The following is a 16,617-nucleotide window of genomic DNA, read 5'->3' as shown; positions in this document are numbered from 1 at the left end:
CCTTGTTTTGCTTCTACCTTCAAAAGTGTCTTGTTTCTTCAAGAGCTAGGAAATTGCAGTTTGTATGGTATTTTCTGTTTGGCTTAAAATGTATAAACTCTGAAGCCCCCTGTAATCTGCAATGCCGTACCACCATATGCTGATGACCTGATGTACACACTGAATGTGCTGATGCCATGGTGGTCAAAGTTATTACTCCTGTTCCCCTGGGAAAGAACTCATCCGAAGAATTCTGAACTCTCAAGCCCTCAACTGGAGTGGTTGGATCGTTTTCACTTTGTGTTTCTATGTGACTGAACAAATAAGCAAACAAAAGCAGAACTTGCATTGGGTTGACTTAAAATCACAGTACCAGTACTTCAGATATGTGAGAAATATTAACTGACGGAAATCCAAGATGCAGATGGTACACAGTGGGGCATGGTATGGGACTGGTTCACTACTGTCGCCAACATCTTTCTTCTGATGGATTTGTCTTAGAACGTGGTTCCGTTGAAGCCCACATTGTACCCCTGCAGCGCCAAAACGAGGCACATCACAACACACACACAGAGAAAAAACATGGTACATTTCTTGTTGTCAACTTCAGTACAGATTTACTCCCGATGGAAAGAAAGACCGTGTGGCGGCGCGAGTAGTTCTGGGGTGGGGGGTGCGGAGGAGGGTCAATGTGCGTGCGCACCTGGACATCGTCGAACTTGACGTAGAACCTGCTGGCGCTGACGGAGAGCTTGGCCTCGAGGATGTCGGCGAGGGCGGCGCTGAGCTTGCCGTTGACGCCGGGGCCGAGGCCCCCGATGGACATGATCTCCCCGTACGCCGCGGGCTCCTCGCTCCCCGCGAACGACGTCGGCACCGACCCGTCGATCGACACCGTCACGTACTGCGCCACAAAGGGCAGCGGGTCAGCATAGCAACACACTCTGTGCCGGGAAGGCATTCCGTCGAACAGACGGAGCGCGCGCCGGGGAAGGGAGGGGTTTAGGAGGTGGGGGTTACGGATTCTGGCTTGCCGATGATCCTGGCGAGCGCCCTGGAGCAGTCCCGGAGGATGTCGGCGGCGGCGACGGCGTCCACCGGCACGTTGGTGCTCAGGCTCAGCTGCGGCATCGCGTGCTATGGCGGGGGTGTGGAATCTGTGGTGGACAGGGGAACGAGGCACGCCCGCTAGCCGAGACGAGCGGGAAGGAGCAGAGAGGATTGATTACGTGCGGCGATAGCGAGGCAGAGGAGGATTTGGCGCGGGCCCAGGCGGCCCGAGCCCGCCCCGGGGCCGAGCTTCTTTGGTCAAGAGTTGCATTTCCGTTCGCTGGTCAGGAGCCACATTTTACCGTGACAGTGTGTTTGGTGGGAGGAAATCAGTAGTGAACGGAGTGAGAGGGCATCAGTACAGTTTATTGTTTGGATAGATAGCACTAATTGGAGAGGAAAACGAATTTAGGAGGTCAGTTTTCATTAATTTTTTCCATAGAAGGCAAATTTAATTGATCCATAATGTCACATAAAAATATACAAGCATAATAAACACACACTTAACGTATGTACAATTAGAATGCAAATAGTCAACGCCAACGCGTGCACATAGAGGAAAAAAGAAATTGAAAGTGACATCCAAATGCCATTTTGAAGTGAACTCAAGCATGCAGTTACAAGCAACAACATCAACACCGCCGATGATAGAACTCCAAACGGTTAGAGAAGTGCTTCAACGATGATGATTACAAGAAGGGAACAACACGAGAGCACCATCATCGTCATATCCACCCCTAGAGGCTAGATCTTGGTTTTCATCATGAAAGATAACTACTCCATACCACGTGTGGGCCTGCTCGACAAAATGCCTTCCCGACTAAACTGTAACACCCCGGATGTAATTTACCTTATATGTACTCCAACTCTTGTCGTTTCCGGCACTAAGTTATTTTATTTCTCCGTTGTCGGGTTTTGTGTCTCCATGTGTTGTTGTCTTTGTCATGCATCTCATATCATGTCATCATGTGCATTGCATTTGCATACGTGTTCGTCTCATGCATCTGAACATTTTCCCCGTTGTCCGTTTTGCATTCCGGCGCTCATATGTCCTCTGGTGGTCCTTTCTACCTCTTTTCGTGTGCGTGTGTTAAACGTTTTCGGATTGGACCGATACTTGTCATGCGGCCTTGGTTTACTACCGGCAGACCGCCTGTCAAGTTTCGTGCCATTTGGACTTCGTTTGATACTCCAACGGTTAACCGAGGGACCGAAAAGGCCTCGTGTGTGTTGCAGCCCAACACCCTTCCAAACTGGCCCAAAACCCACCTAAACCCCTTCTATCATCTAGAGCGTTCGATCACGATCGCGTGGGCGCAAGCCGTGCTCAATTTGGAGCCTCCTAGCTCCTCCTACCTATAAAACTAGGTCTCCCCCAAAATTTTCGGGTCTTCCCTACCCTAAACCCTAGCCCGCTCCTCTCCGCGCGGCCGGACACGTCCGTCGGCCGTCGGATACACCGCCGCCACCACTCAGCGCGCGCCACCTGTCGCCGCCTCCTTCCTCCCGCCGTCGGCCCGGGCAGGCCCGCACCGGGCCCTCCAAGCCCATCGGGACGCCGCCGCCCTTCGTCCTCCCCCCGCCCGCTCCCGACGCCGCAGGCCACCGCGCCGGCCGCCGCATCCCTCGCTGGCGTCGACGACGGCCACCGCCGCCCGCTCCGGCCGGCCTCATCTCCGGCGCCGCCGCCCCTACAACTCCGGCCGCCGGCGTCGCCCCGCGCCGCCCTTGCCGCCGGCGACCGCGTCCGACGCCGCCGCCTTCCTCTCCGTCGCCGGCGCACCCCGGTGACCTCTCTCCCTCCACCTCGGTCTCCGCCAAACAGTACCCCGACCAACCTCAAGAATCGCGCCCCGATCCAGATCTGATCGCGACGGGTTGACTTTTTCTCCTCTAACCCTAATTTTTTTTGTATTCTTTCACATGCCATAACTCTGCATCCGTAACTCCGATTCGTGTGTGTAGCATATCAAAATATTCGTCTCGACGAGTGCATCATTTCATCTCATTGCATCATTTTCATTTGAGCTCATGTTGATGCCCGAAATGCTGTTGGAAGAGGGCTATGTGAGGAATATTTCAGATCTGTTTCAGCAAATGGCTTTTTGTCATTTTTGCCATGATTAATGTGTGCATGCTATGATCCTGAGCTCTACATGTGTTTTGTTAAATGCCATGCCATCTTTACAGGGGTGTATGCCATGTATTTTTGTGATATTTTGGGTGACTAGTGCATCAAAATGTTCGTCTCGACGAGTGCATCATTTCATCTCATTGCATCATTTTCATTTGAGCTTATGTTGATGCCCGAAATGCTGTTGGAAGAGGGCTATGTGAGGAATATTTCAGATCTGTTTCAGCAAATGGCTTTTTGTCATTTTTGCCATGATTAATATGTGCATGCTATGATCCTGAGCTCTACATGTGTTTTGTTAAATGCCATGCCATCTTTACAGGGGTGTATGCCATGTATTTTTGTGATATTTTGGGTGACTAGCACAAGCATGCAAAGTAGCGTAATCATTGATGCTGTTTTCAGGGACTTAATTTTTCACCAATTCCTTGTTCTGTTTTTGTTTTTATGCCATATGTTCATGTTGTTTTCTAGTGATCCATGCCTCTTTTGAGGATGATCAGTAAGGATGTTTTGTTAATATTGTGGTTCTCTATCCATACATGTCTTTGTTTGCATTTATGGAGCACCCTAAATTGAGTCAATCGAGCTCTACTTTTGCTATAAAATGTTCCTGGCAGATTGTTGACATGTTTAGCGATTTTGCTGAGGATGTTGCTATTGATCCATGCATGCTATGTTGTTGTTGTTCTTGCCATATCTAACTTCTATGCTATGTCTTCTTGATGGTTGTATGCTTAGTTTGTCATGACATGCTCTGTAGTGAGTGCATCGAGTTCGTAAACATGCCTACTCGTTAACTGTTTTGCATGCTCCAGTTTTTCACTAAGTTTGAATCTGTTTGTGTTTTTGCTATGTTCGCATGCTTGCAAATGTATTTTCTGATCCCTTTTGGCTCAAGGTCACTAAGGGAATTTTGTTATATGCTTAGAGTAGCTTCATGCCATGCCTTGCTTTGCCATGATATGTTCCTGTAGCATGTAGTTATCATGCTCTAAAGTGTGCTTCCTGATGATAAATTCCAGACTTATGTTAATTTCACTAAGTCTGAAACCTGTTATCATTTGCACTTTTGCCATGCTTGTTTGAACCTGTTAATGGATGAATTAGCCGTAGCTCAGTGTTCATCTTTTGTCAAGCATCATGAGTGGATCCATGCCATGTATTTTGTTGTCATATTTGAGTGCTGTGGCATGTTGTTCTTGATGCATTTAGATGGCTACTTGCTAATTATCGCAGATCGGTGCCATATTTGTTTTGCTTGCCTTTTCCAAACCGTGCATCTGATTCCGGTGATCTTTATATCGATTTCAACCGAAATCATCTCACCTTTCCAGTGGCACTATTGGATTTCCAAGTTGAGGCCAGGTTCAATCTTTCCTTTGCAAATCTTGCATATGCATCACATATCGCATCCCGCATAGCATACCATGTTTGCATCATGTTGCTTGAGCATTGCATGTGGTTGATTGTGCTCTTTTTGCTTGTTGTTCTTGTTTCGGTAGAGCCGGGAGACGAGTTTGTGAACGAGGAGCCCGTTGAGTTTGCTTACGAGGATCAAGGCAACTCTGAGTACTTTGCAGGCAAGATGACCATACCCTCGAAATCACTTCTATCTTTGCTTGCTAGATGCTCGCTCTTTTGCTATGCCTATGCTACGATACCTACCATTTGCTTATCATGCCTCCCATATTGCCATGTCAAACTTCTAACCCAGCATGTCCTACCAAATCGTTGTTTGGCTATGTTACTGCTTTGCTCAGCCCCTCTTATAGCGTTGCTAGTTGCAGGTGAAGATTGGAGATAGTTCCTTATTGGAACTTGTTTATTGTTGGGATATCACAATATTATCTTGTTTATCTTAATGCACCTATATACTTGGTAAAGGTTGGAAGGCTCGGCCTTATGCCTGGTGTTTTGTTCCACTCTTGCCGCCCTAGTTTCCGTCATATCGGTGTTATGTTCCCGGATTTTGTGTTCCTTACACGGTTGGGTTATAATGGGAACCCCTTAACAGTTCGCCTTGAATAAAACTCCTCCAGCAATGCCCAACCTTGGTTTTACCATTTGCAACCTAGCCTCTTTTTCCCTTGGGTTTCCGGAGCCCAAGGGTCATCTTTATTTAAACCCCCGGGCTAGTGCTCCTCTGAGTGTTGGTCCAAACAGAGCCACTTGCAGTGCCACCTCGGGGAAACTTGAGGGTTGGCTTTAGTTGTACGTAGTGTTCATCTAAGTGTGCCCTGAGAACGAGATATGTGCAGCTCCTATCGGGATTTTTTGGCACATTCGGGCGGTGTTGCTGGACTTGTTTTACCATTGTCGAGGATGTCTTGTAACCGGGATGCCAAGTCTGATCGGATTGTCTTGGGAGAAAGAATATCCTTCGTTGACCGTGAGAGCTTGTGATGGGCTAAGTTGGGACTCCCCTGCAGGGATTTGAACTTTCGAAAGCCGTGCCCGCGGTTATGGGCAGATGGGAATTTATTAATGTCCGATTGTAGTTAACATGAAACTTAACTTAATTAAAATACACCAACCACGTGTGTAACCATGATGGTCTCTTCTCGGCGGAGTCCGGGAAGTGAACACGGTGTTGGAGTAATGCTTGACGTAGGTTGTTCTAGGATCACTTCTTGATCATAGTTGTTCGACCGTGCTCTTGCCTTCTCTTCTCGCTCTCTTTTGCGAATAGGTTAGCCACCATATATGCTAGTCGCTTGCTACAGCTCCACATCATACCTTTACCTTACCTATAAGCTTAAATAGTCTTGATCGCGAGGGTGCGAGATTGCTGAGTCCCCGTGACTCACAGATTACTTCCAAACCAGATGCAGGGACCGATGATACCGTTCCAGATGATATGACCGAGCTCAAGTGGGAGTTCGATGAAGACTCTCGCCATTACTACGTGTCCTTCCCGGATGATCAGTAGTGGTGCCCAGTTGGGGCGATCGGGGACTTTGTCGCATTTGGGGGTTGATTTTTATTTTGGTACCGTAGTCGGACCATGAGTGTATTGGATGAATTTAATGACTTATTTATGTATTTGTGTGACGTGGCAAGTGTAAGCCAACTATGTACTTTATCCATTTATTTATTTACATGGGTTGTTGTGAAGATTACCTCACTTGCGATATTGCTTTCAATGCGGTTATGCCTCTAAGTCGTGCTTCGACACGTAGGAGATATAGCCGCGTCGAGGGAGTTACATAAACATACCAGACGTACCACGTGTGTGTGTGTGGAGCTGACCAGAGCACGTCCGTCAGGATCAACAAGGTCACTGATGCCACCAAGAACCCGTTAAAGGGGCGATCCTGTAGCGGTGTAGCCTCAACTCTTCAGCAATGTTTGGACTCAAGCTGCAAACATAAAGCCACCGGAGCCGCCATAACCCATATCCATCCGGCAGCCCCGGCCCATCTTCACCAAAGTCCTTCTGCGATGGTTCCAGACACAACCCCGAGCATTCAGGTAGCGAACCTGGTAGGGAAGCCTCATCAGAACTCGATCGCCCGCCGTGCACCACTATGTGTGACGCTCGCGTCATCCAACCGCCAACACATGCATCAAGACCATTGTCATCACACAAGGAGCCGAGCATACCACCACTGTAGGCTAGGCATCACAGTGGGCCGAATCTAACAGGTACATCGCCGTCGTCGGTCGGCCACACATGATGCAATCACCACTGCCACCCAATCACTAGTGCAGAACCGGGCAATATCACCGGTTCGTAAGGCCCTTTAGTGCCGGTTCGGTAACCGGCACTAAAGTGTGGGCACTAAAGCCCCCCCCCCTTTAGTACCGGTTCAGCACGAACCGGTGCTAAAGGGCAACCACGTGGCACGAGCCAGCTCCGGGGGCGCGTAGGACATTCGTACCGGTTGGTAACACCAACCGGTACTAAATGTTTGGGTGTGTTTTGGTTTTATTTTTTATTTTTACTTTAATTTTGTGTTTTCAATTTAATTTAGTGATTGTTTTACATTATAATGAGTTGTTAAATCATTAGGTGAAAGTACCGCAGATTAGTTTGACTGGATGCATGTGGATCCTAGCTAAGTCATCAAGTATATGCCATATCCATATTATATATACTTGATCACCTAATTAAGTGATCGAGGTAATATGGATATGGCATATACTTGATCACTTAGCTAGAATCCATCTAGTTGAAACTAATCTGCAGTTTCTTTCATAAATGATATAATAACTCATCATCATCATATTAATATAAAAACTCTTGCATCATATATATCATCACCACCAACAGTTTTCATAGCTAGCTAAAAATCATTATATAATAGTCATCTCATTACCACTACTTAATCATCATATAGTCATTACCGCTATCTAATCACCACCAACACTAGCTTAAAGAAGAAACATTCACTTGTACCAGAAACAAAGATATCATTGAGTTCAACATGGTAATGATATTATAAGCGTTCATAACACCACAAAAGCAAATCACTCTTTGAGATTAAGTTCAGGACGAAGAACACGGACATGAGAGGACATGTACTAAGAGCATGAACTAGCTAATCACTCCTGCTGCTCTCTCAGGTAAAATAGCATAGAACATGTATAGCTTTCCTGATTCATCATATTGGAGCATGCAGATGAACCTGTCTCCTAATCGTGGGTTGCACTTCTGATTGCTGCCCCCTAGTACTTCTCTACGATCGTTCACAATTTTGCTCCAGTCTTTTACTATTAAGCATTCCTCGCTATTAGAAATCCTGAATGCACTAAAGTGCATTGTAGGATATCTTGGCCGTAAGCTAAAAATATTCATGGTACCTTTAGTCTCGATCCAATCAGGCACAACATTCATCGGGAGTCCCTGTTGAAGAACATCGTATAGTAACATACTTAGCAATGAAGTTTAGCTTAAAAAAATAATGTATGCAAAAGATGCACTGAGGAGAAATAGTAGAAATCTTACCATCTTTCCTAAATATATGTGACCGTAGTTCAGTACGAACACCATTGGTCGCACGTTTTGAGTACTAACATTTCTAAGTGCAGGAAAAAAATTTGTCTTGACAGCATCAAGATCCTCAAGCCATGAAACATAATGACTTGTCTCCTCGCAGTTTAGTTCAGCCCCGGGACAGTGGACGGTCCTGTCTACCAAGCGCCGGACATGTTTGCTTGATTGAAAATAAGCTGTCAATATAAATTACTTGTCAACTCTTTTTGAATAAACAATATCGAAGACATAAATATGGTTGAGAAACTCACATAACGGTAGAACTGGAGGCGTCTGCACATCGACCCAGATGTCTCTATTACCTTCAATATCATCTTTCGGACGAATATCAAAAGTGATAACCATATCAGGCTCAAATGCATAAGCCTTGCATAGTGCTTGCCAAGCTTTGCATTCAAAATAGGTGTATGCATGTGTCTGCGTTGTATAATTTGACGTTGAAGGTATAACCATGCTCGGTATTCAAGTAACTTTTTTACCTCCATAGTTTTGTTAGGACTGAAACATATCTTATCCAAGACAAAAATTCTTGCATGACAGGGGATACGCTAGTAGAATAGTGAAAATATTAAAATTAAAAGTTGAAGCAAATGAAGCATAAGTCATGCTTAATTATGAAAAAAGACTTGTCGTTCTGACTTACTGTATCCACTCCGAAGTTCTCATCCAGCTTGATGCTGAAGTGCCTATCATCAACTAGAAAATTTCTGCCGCACAGGCCGCGCTGGTCTTCACAGTATTCGCACATAATGAAATCGTGTTCGTCGTCAGACGACATTCCTATGTTCATATGTGAAACATTAAACACTTATTAGTTCTATTAATTTAACTAATTCAACTAGTTCAAGTAATTAATTCAACTAATTCAACTAAGCACTTACGAAAAATATACCTAAATAAAGTAGCTCAACTAATTCAACTAATTAATTCAACTAATTCAACTAAACTAGTTCTATTAATTTTCTTACTAAAAATAAGGTAGCTAGTTCTATATAGTAAAATGTTAATTAGATAATCAAATCTCATATAACTAAATTAAATATATATCTAACATATAATTTATATCTAATTCATCTAACATTTGACATTAATATCTAACATATGTTCATATATAGGTGAAACATTAAACACTTACTAGTTCTATTAATTCAACTAAATAAACTAGTTCTATTAATTCAACTAAGCATTTACTAAAAATAAACTAGTTCTATTTAATTCGTAGGTAGTTCTATATAGTAATATTTTGATTAGATCATCAAATCTCATATACCTAAATTTTCTTACCAAAAATAACTAGTTCTATTAATTTAACTAAGAATTTACTAAAAATAAACTAGTTCTATTAATTTTCTTACTAAAATATATAAAGTAGCTATATATAGTAATATTTTAATTAGATCATCAAATCTCATATACCTAAATTTTCTTACTAAAAACAAACTAGTACTAATTCAACTAGCTAGATCAACTAAGCATTTACTAAAAATAAACTAGTTATATTAATTCAACTAGTTCAAATAATCTCATATACCTAATTGATTAATATCTAGCTAATTCATCTAATAATTGACATTAATATTTAACTTCTCTATCTAATTCATCTAACATTAACATTCTAACATTCTTATCTAGGTAATTCATCTAATTCGATCATCTAATTAACAATTTGACATGCATTAATCTAAAAAATAGAAACAGAAAATAAGTAAAAAAAATGTGTGTGTGTGTGCGCGCGCGCGCGCGTGTACGTGCTTGTGTGTGTGTGTGTGTGTGTGTGTGTACGATCGAGGGCGGCGGCGTACGGGCGGCGGGGGTGATACGGCAACGACGGGGGCAGCGCGAGACGGCGACGACGGGTGGCGGGGCCGGCGGCGAGCGGCAGGGGCGGCGACAATGACGTACGGCACACGGCGGGGATGGCGACGACGGGCAGCGAGGGCGGCGCGCGATGGGCGATGGCGGCGACGACGACATCGGGCGATGAATCTAGTTGGATAGAAGACGGGCGGCGCGTGGATGAAAACTGGATTTTTCGTAAGTGCCATATATATATGAGGGACCTTTAGTACCAGTTGGTGGCTCCAAACGGTACTAAAGGCCAATTTTGGCCACGTCAAGAGGCGGGAAGCGGACCCCTTTAGTACCGGTTTATGGCTTCAACCGGTACTAAAGGCCCCCCATTAGTACCGGTTGGAGCCACGAACCGGTACTGAAGGTGTTGCGCTGCCTCCCGCGGTGCATAATGTTTAGTCCCACCTCGTCGAGCGAAGGGCAGCCGCGCTGGTTTATAAACCCAGCCGCGGCTGCTCCTTCGAACTCCTCTATATAGCAGGCTTCTGGGCCTAACTATGGCGCGCTGCCCTGTGAGTCTGCCGGACCTTCTGGGCCTGAATTTGCACACCCTAGGTCTGACAGGCCCACTGGGCAGCGCCCCAACAATTTTTTTATAGTTTTTTCTTTTCTGCATTATTTATTTTTGAGTAATTTATATATATTTTTCTTTTCTGCATTATTTATTTTCTTCTATTTATTTTTGAGTAAATTTTTTATATAGTTTTTTCTGCTTTATTTATTTTCTTTTATTTATTTTTGAGTAAAAAAATTATGTATTTAGTTTCTTTGTGACCCTCTCTACTCTTTCACACATGCTATGCGGGTGAAATGATGATACCATGGCAAGTTTCAACATTTTCAGAGTTCATTTTATAGTGATTTTCAATTTCACGATCATTTAGCTCTCTAAACAATTCGGTAAATGACTGAAAAACAGCAAATGATGTCAGAACGTGTTGAAAATTGATGACGTCGCTTTGAATGCTGCATAATGAACGCAAAAGAAGTCGGGATTTCAAATAAGTATAAAAAACATTGAAGTGCCCGTGTAACAGATGAGTTCTCGTCCGAAACCCTGATACTCCGAAAGACATTGTCCAGTTTATACACAAAGTGCGTCCAGTTTTTGCCGTGACCCTCTCTACTCATTGGCACATGCTATGCGGGTGAAATGATGATACCATGGCAAGTTTTAACATTTTCATAGTTCATTTTGTAGTGATTTTCAATTTCACGGTCATTTAGCCCTCTAAACAAATCGGTAAATTACTGAAAAACAACAAATGATGTCAGAACGTGTTGGAAATTGATGATGTCGCTTTGAATGCTGCATACTGAACGCAAAAAAATTCTGGAGTTCAAATAAGTTTAAAATACATTGAAGTGCCCGTGTTAACAGATGAGTTCTTGTCTGAAACCCTGATACTCCGAAAGACATTGTCCAGTTTGTACACGAAGTGCGTCCAGTTTTTGCCGTGACCCTCTCTACTCTTTCGCACATGCTATGCGGGTGAAATGATGATGCCATGCCAAGTTTCAACATTTTCAGAGTTCATTTTGTAGTGATTTTCAATTTCACGGTCATTTAGCTCTAAACAAATCGGTAAATGACTGAAAAACAGCAAATGATGTCAGAACATGTTGAAAATTGATGATGTCGCTTTGAATGCTGCATATTGAACACAAAAAGTCCGGAGTTCAAATAAGTTATTAAAAATAAAAAAAAAGGTGCAATGCTGGTTAATTAGCTTCAAGCCTTTCGGAATAGTGTAGGCTGCACTGCACATAGCTCCGTGCAATCTATGCTATTCCGAAAGGTTTGAAGCTAAACAACGTGCAGGTGAGCATTGCGACTCTCCTTCATCGTCTTTGCACTCACGGCTTATAAACCGTTCATACTGCCTCTTTCTTGGCGAGGTGGGACTAAAAATCAGCTTACTAAGCAACTCTAGTACTGGTTCATGCCATGAACCGGTACTAAAGGTCTTCGTGGGGCCCCAGCCTGACCACAGCCTGACACAGCCTCATTAGTACCGGTTCATGGCATGAACCGGTACTAAAGGTTGCCCACGAACCGGTACTAATGATGTCCGCCCGCCTAGCCGTTTGAACCGGCACTAATGGACACATTAGTGCCGACTCAAATTCAAACCGGCACTAATGTGCTTCACATTTGACCATTTTTCTACTAGTGAATGTTTCCCCACGGCCTATAGAGTGGAGACCAACCTAGTCGCCGATCAGGCATCACCGACCAGAAGGAAGCCAGTGTCATGCCAGATCGAAGTTGCAACTGTTGGAACACTACATGAACTACGGGTAGGCCACAAACCGGCCATGTACAACATCCTACAGCCAGGCCGCATCCACTTGCAGAAGACCGCAAGCAGCCATGCTGCCAACCGCACGGTAGCGAACCCGATCATGCCGAGCATGAAGGGAACGAGATGGGAAAGAGAAGGTAGAGAGAGGGCGGGCGTGATGGGGAGGCCCTCCGCCATGGGCAAACCGACCGAGAAGGCCATCGGCAACGATGGCGAGGTAGGCTGAAGAAACAGGAAGTCGAGGTAGGTGACGGCAAGGAGGCCATCTTCCATGTACCCCCCCCCCCCCTGCGCGTTAATTCAGTAGAGCTAAAAACACGGTGCTTTCTACATGAGAAGATAACCTTCTCCAAAAATCCCACAATTAATTCTCACTACAAACCATACTTGGATTTCACTGTTTGAGACTAAAAGCTAAGTTCTCAAACCCACCCAAAAAACGCATCTCTACAATTACATTCCTTCTTTCTAAGAGCACCTACAACCGGACTTGGCAAAATAGCCCCCCACCCCCTAAACGTCCGCGTATAATGGCTAGTCATCCCTCATTTAGTTGCCTGCCTCTACAGCCTCCCCCCCTCATATTTATCCCCCAAAACCATGCTACACGTGCAATACACTAGCAACTACGTAGATCAACACACTTAGCAACAAACCGACATAGTTTAGACTAACAGACGAACATAGTTCATACAACCAAAAGATATATCAGTTCAATGCTAGATAGGAAAGGGTAAGAAATGACTAGATTCATAAAAAACTAAAGATAAACGAAGATGGAGAAGGACGGAGGAAATCACTATTTCCTCGCTGACCCCTTCCCCTTACGGTTGTTGGTGTGGTTGTACGCCTTCGTGTAGGTGTAGGCGGTGCGAGGGGTGCAGTCATCCTCTTCGGAGACGTCAGAGTCCTCGTCCGAGGAGATGATGCCGACGATCCGACGGACCGCACACGCCTCCTCCTTCACCAGCCGGGTAGTCTTGGCTTTGTCCGCCGCATCCTTCGTCGCCTCGCGCTCCGACTGCTCGATGGCGAGTCGGAGTGCCTTGGCATTCTTGCGACACGTTGTGCGTTGGGTCTTTGCCATGATGAGCGAGCGATGGAGGACCGTCGCGAGGAGCTGGTCGTTCAGATCGACCGACGTGTGCATGCGGGACCGGCGGGAGGACATTGCTTCCGTGTCGCCGCCGCTCTCTCCCTCTCCTGCTACCTCTTGTTGCGTGCGGCGCGCGCCTTAGATTCGAGCGTCCGCATCCGCGGCAACGCTGACGCAGGCATGAGGATCCATCAGTGGTCGGGGAGGCCAGCAGGAGCAGGTAGAGAAGGGCTCGGAGAGGGGCACGATGGACGGACGACCGGGTGGGGTGTGAAGCGCCTGGAGCTGCGCAGAGCTAGCAAATAGTTCATAGCCTTCTCCCTTTGTCCCTTGTTATCGTAGGAGAAGGCTATGAACTATCCATGCACTATTTTGTATCGTAGGAGGAGGCTATGTGACGAACTATCTATCACATTTGTACTATCGGAGCCAAATGTGTATTGAATCATAGTACAACCTTTTCAGCTTCTCTCAGAATCGTCACTCCATATATTTTTGACAATCTTGTTTAGTTAAGGTCTAATTAACTAGAATTGTAAAAAATATATAAAATAACGATTTCATGAGAAACTGAGGAGGAGAGCGATTATACGAGAATCGCCGAAAAGAACTGTCCCTATATACCTGCGGCCTGAGGCCGAAGGCTGCACGCTTCACATTCACTCGATAGTTCTTTTAACGATGGCGTTCTCGGCGGATCCGACCGCACAGCCCTACGTCGTTGAGGATTGCCGCGGGGTGCTGCAGCTTCTCAGCGACGGCACAGTCGTGCGCTCTGCGGCCTTGCCCTTCCCTGTCGACGGCAACGTCGCATATAACGACCACGGCCGTGTCGAGTGGAAGGACGCCGTGTACGACGCCGGCCTCGGCCTCGGCCTTCGCATGTACAAGCCGACGACGAACGCCAGAGAGGAGGGCAAGAAGCTCCCCGTGCTCGTCTACTTCCACGGCGGGGGCTTCTGCATTGGCTCCTGCACGTGGCCCAACTTCCACGCCGCCTGCCTCCGCCTCGCCGCCGAGCTCCCCGCCGTTGTACTCTCCTTCGACTACCGCCTCGCCCCCGAGCACCGCCTTCCCGCTGCCCACGAGGACGCCGCAGCGGCCCTCCTCTGGCTACAGAACCAGCTCGCTTCGGACCCGTGGCTCGCCGACGCGGCCGACCCACGCAGGGTGTTCGTCTCCGGCGAGTCTGCCGGTGGCAACATCGCGCACCACCTTGCCCTCCGGTTCGGCAGGGCAGGACTGGACCCAATGAGGATCGAGGGGTACATCCTGCTCATGCCGGCATTCTGCTCGGAGCAGCCGACGCAGTCCGAGCTTGACTCACCGGCGACGGCGTTCCTGACGAGGGAAACCTGCGACAGGTACTGCCGCCTCTTCCTGCCCGCCGGAGCGAACAAGGACCACCCGCTGGTGAACCCGCTCGGGCCGGACAGCCCAGGCCTTGAGGCGTTGGACGTCGGCCGCGTGCTCGTCGTGGCCGCGGAGGGCGACCTGCTGAGGGACAAGAACGTGGAGTACGCGGAGCGGCTGAGGGCGGCGCGGGGGAAGGAGAAGGATGACGTCGAGCTCGTCGTGTTCGCCGGCGAGGAGCACGCGTTCTTCGGGGTGAAGCCGACGTCAGCGGCCACCGGCGACCTCGTCCGGGTCATCAGGCGGTTCATGGCCACGGAGAGGGAAGCAGCCTGCTGAGAAGACCGATCGAGTGGCTGTCGTGCATGGAGGTTATCTCACTTTCTTTTTTAGAAGAATCGTGGAGGTTATCATTTCTGCGTCGTGTCGTCTACATTTTGTATGTCCTCCTCTTGTCTCATGCCCACAATAATCGCAACGATTTGTCACATTGCCGTTGTCGTGGTTTGCGTTACAGATTCTCATTTGATTGCTACCACAACAATACAGTGGACTACTGCATCCCCTAAAAAAATGTTGGTTATTGCAGAAAAAGGTTAAAAAATATCTGTCGGTCTCTAGAAATTCCACAGTAGAATAAATTCATCAATTTCACAATTTTATAAAATCAAAGAAAGTGAGAGGAGGAAGGCCTTTTTTTTAATAGTGTACGAACCCGTGCGTTGCAACAGACCAAATATTTTTTAAACATATAAGTCGGCCATACGATACAAATCTTGATGCAAAATAAATAGACAAAATTTGAATATATATTGATTATAAAGCATAGATTTTCTGACATTTTCTTAAACAGACAAAATAGGTATGTTCCAATGACCGATCTCCTTTATTGGATTATCAAAGATAAGAGAATGATTAATATTTATATTTGCTTACAACTGTGAATTTATTGACACTTACTAGTTACCAAAGATATCTGTCTGGTAATAGGTTTTTACCATAAGAAACAACTTTGTATGGACCGTGAATTTATTGATATACCCTAGATTGATTTGGTTCATTGGCTTACCAAAGATTGGTCTGATGAAAACCAAATGGGGGTGAAAAACCGGAAAAAAAATCGATGAAGAGCAGAAGGATGGATGAAGAGGTGGTGGGGAGAAAAATTGACGCAAGTTGAAACCTTATATTCCAGAAATTAGTATAGTGAAGAGATTTCTTGTTCTTTCTATCCATTTGTATTATATAGTACTAGAACAATGCCCGTGCGTTGCAACGGGATATAAATATTTTAGTATGTTAGCTTCTGATTTACTTATCAATAATAATGCGATTGTGTAAATAAATGTTCATTGAATTCTGCCCGTGAATTACCTTGTATTTTGATTAGAAGTTTGGTAAGTAAATTAAAGTAGAGTTGGTTTAGAAGGTAAGTAAATTAAGGTGATTGATTATCATATACATGAAAGGTTGAAAAAAAATTATATGAGACTAGGTGTCACGGGCTAGCAGGTGAGACCCACCCTGATGGATGACACGTAGCATTCATAAATCATAAAGCATCTAATCTCCCCCCCCCCCCCCCCCCCCCCCGATTTCAAGTGGGGTGGGGTAGATGCTTTGTGATTTGTAAATGCCACGTGTAATCCATCAAGATGGGTCTCACATGCTAACCCGTGAGACCTGGTCTCGTATAATTCTTTTCCTGAAAGATTGGACGAAGGGGTGATAGAAAGAAAGGTGAAATGAGAACATTACGTTCTTCTTAAGTAGCAGAGAAGTAGTAGAGATATGTTACCATTTACAATTTTTAAGTAGTAGAGAACCTTACAATTTTGTATTGTTATGT

General features: G+C 45.7%; 2 protein-coding genes across 2 annotated transcripts; one reads left to right on the top strand and one right to left on the bottom strand.

Moving 5' to 3' along the window:
- Positions 1–302: 302 nt before the first annotated feature.
- Positions 303–1,218, bottom strand: LOC125525890 (macrophage migration inhibitory factor homolog). Its single transcript, XM_048690896.1, has 3 exons — positions 1,000–1,218; positions 683–883; positions 303–512 (listed from the first exon to the last, which is right to left on the bottom strand). Exons 1-3 carry the CDS (start codon positions 1,108–1,110, stop codon positions 477–479), a joined length of 348 nt encoding a protein of 115 aa, XP_048546853.1. The 5' UTR covers positions 1,111–1,218; the 3' UTR covers positions 303–476.
- Positions 1,219–13,914: 12,696 nt separating this feature from the next.
- Positions 13,915–15,258, top strand: LOC125522099 (probable carboxylesterase 15). Its single transcript, XM_048687176.1, has one exon. It carries the CDS (start codon positions 14,097–14,099, stop codon positions 15,105–15,107), a length of 1,011 nt encoding a protein of 336 aa, XP_048543133.1. The 5' UTR covers positions 13,915–14,096; the 3' UTR covers positions 15,108–15,258.
- The last annotated feature ends 1,359 nt before the right edge of the window (positions 15,259–16,617 follow it).

The sequence above is a fragment of the Triticum urartu genome, chromosome 7, assembly GCF_003073215.2.
Source record: "Triticum urartu cultivar G1812 chromosome 7, Tu2.1, whole genome shotgun sequence".
In the NCBI taxonomy this organism is placed as follows: domain Eukaryota; kingdom Viridiplantae; phylum Streptophyta; class Magnoliopsida; order Poales; family Poaceae; genus Triticum; species Triticum urartu.
This window is presented reverse-complemented; position numbering and strand designations above follow the sequence as displayed.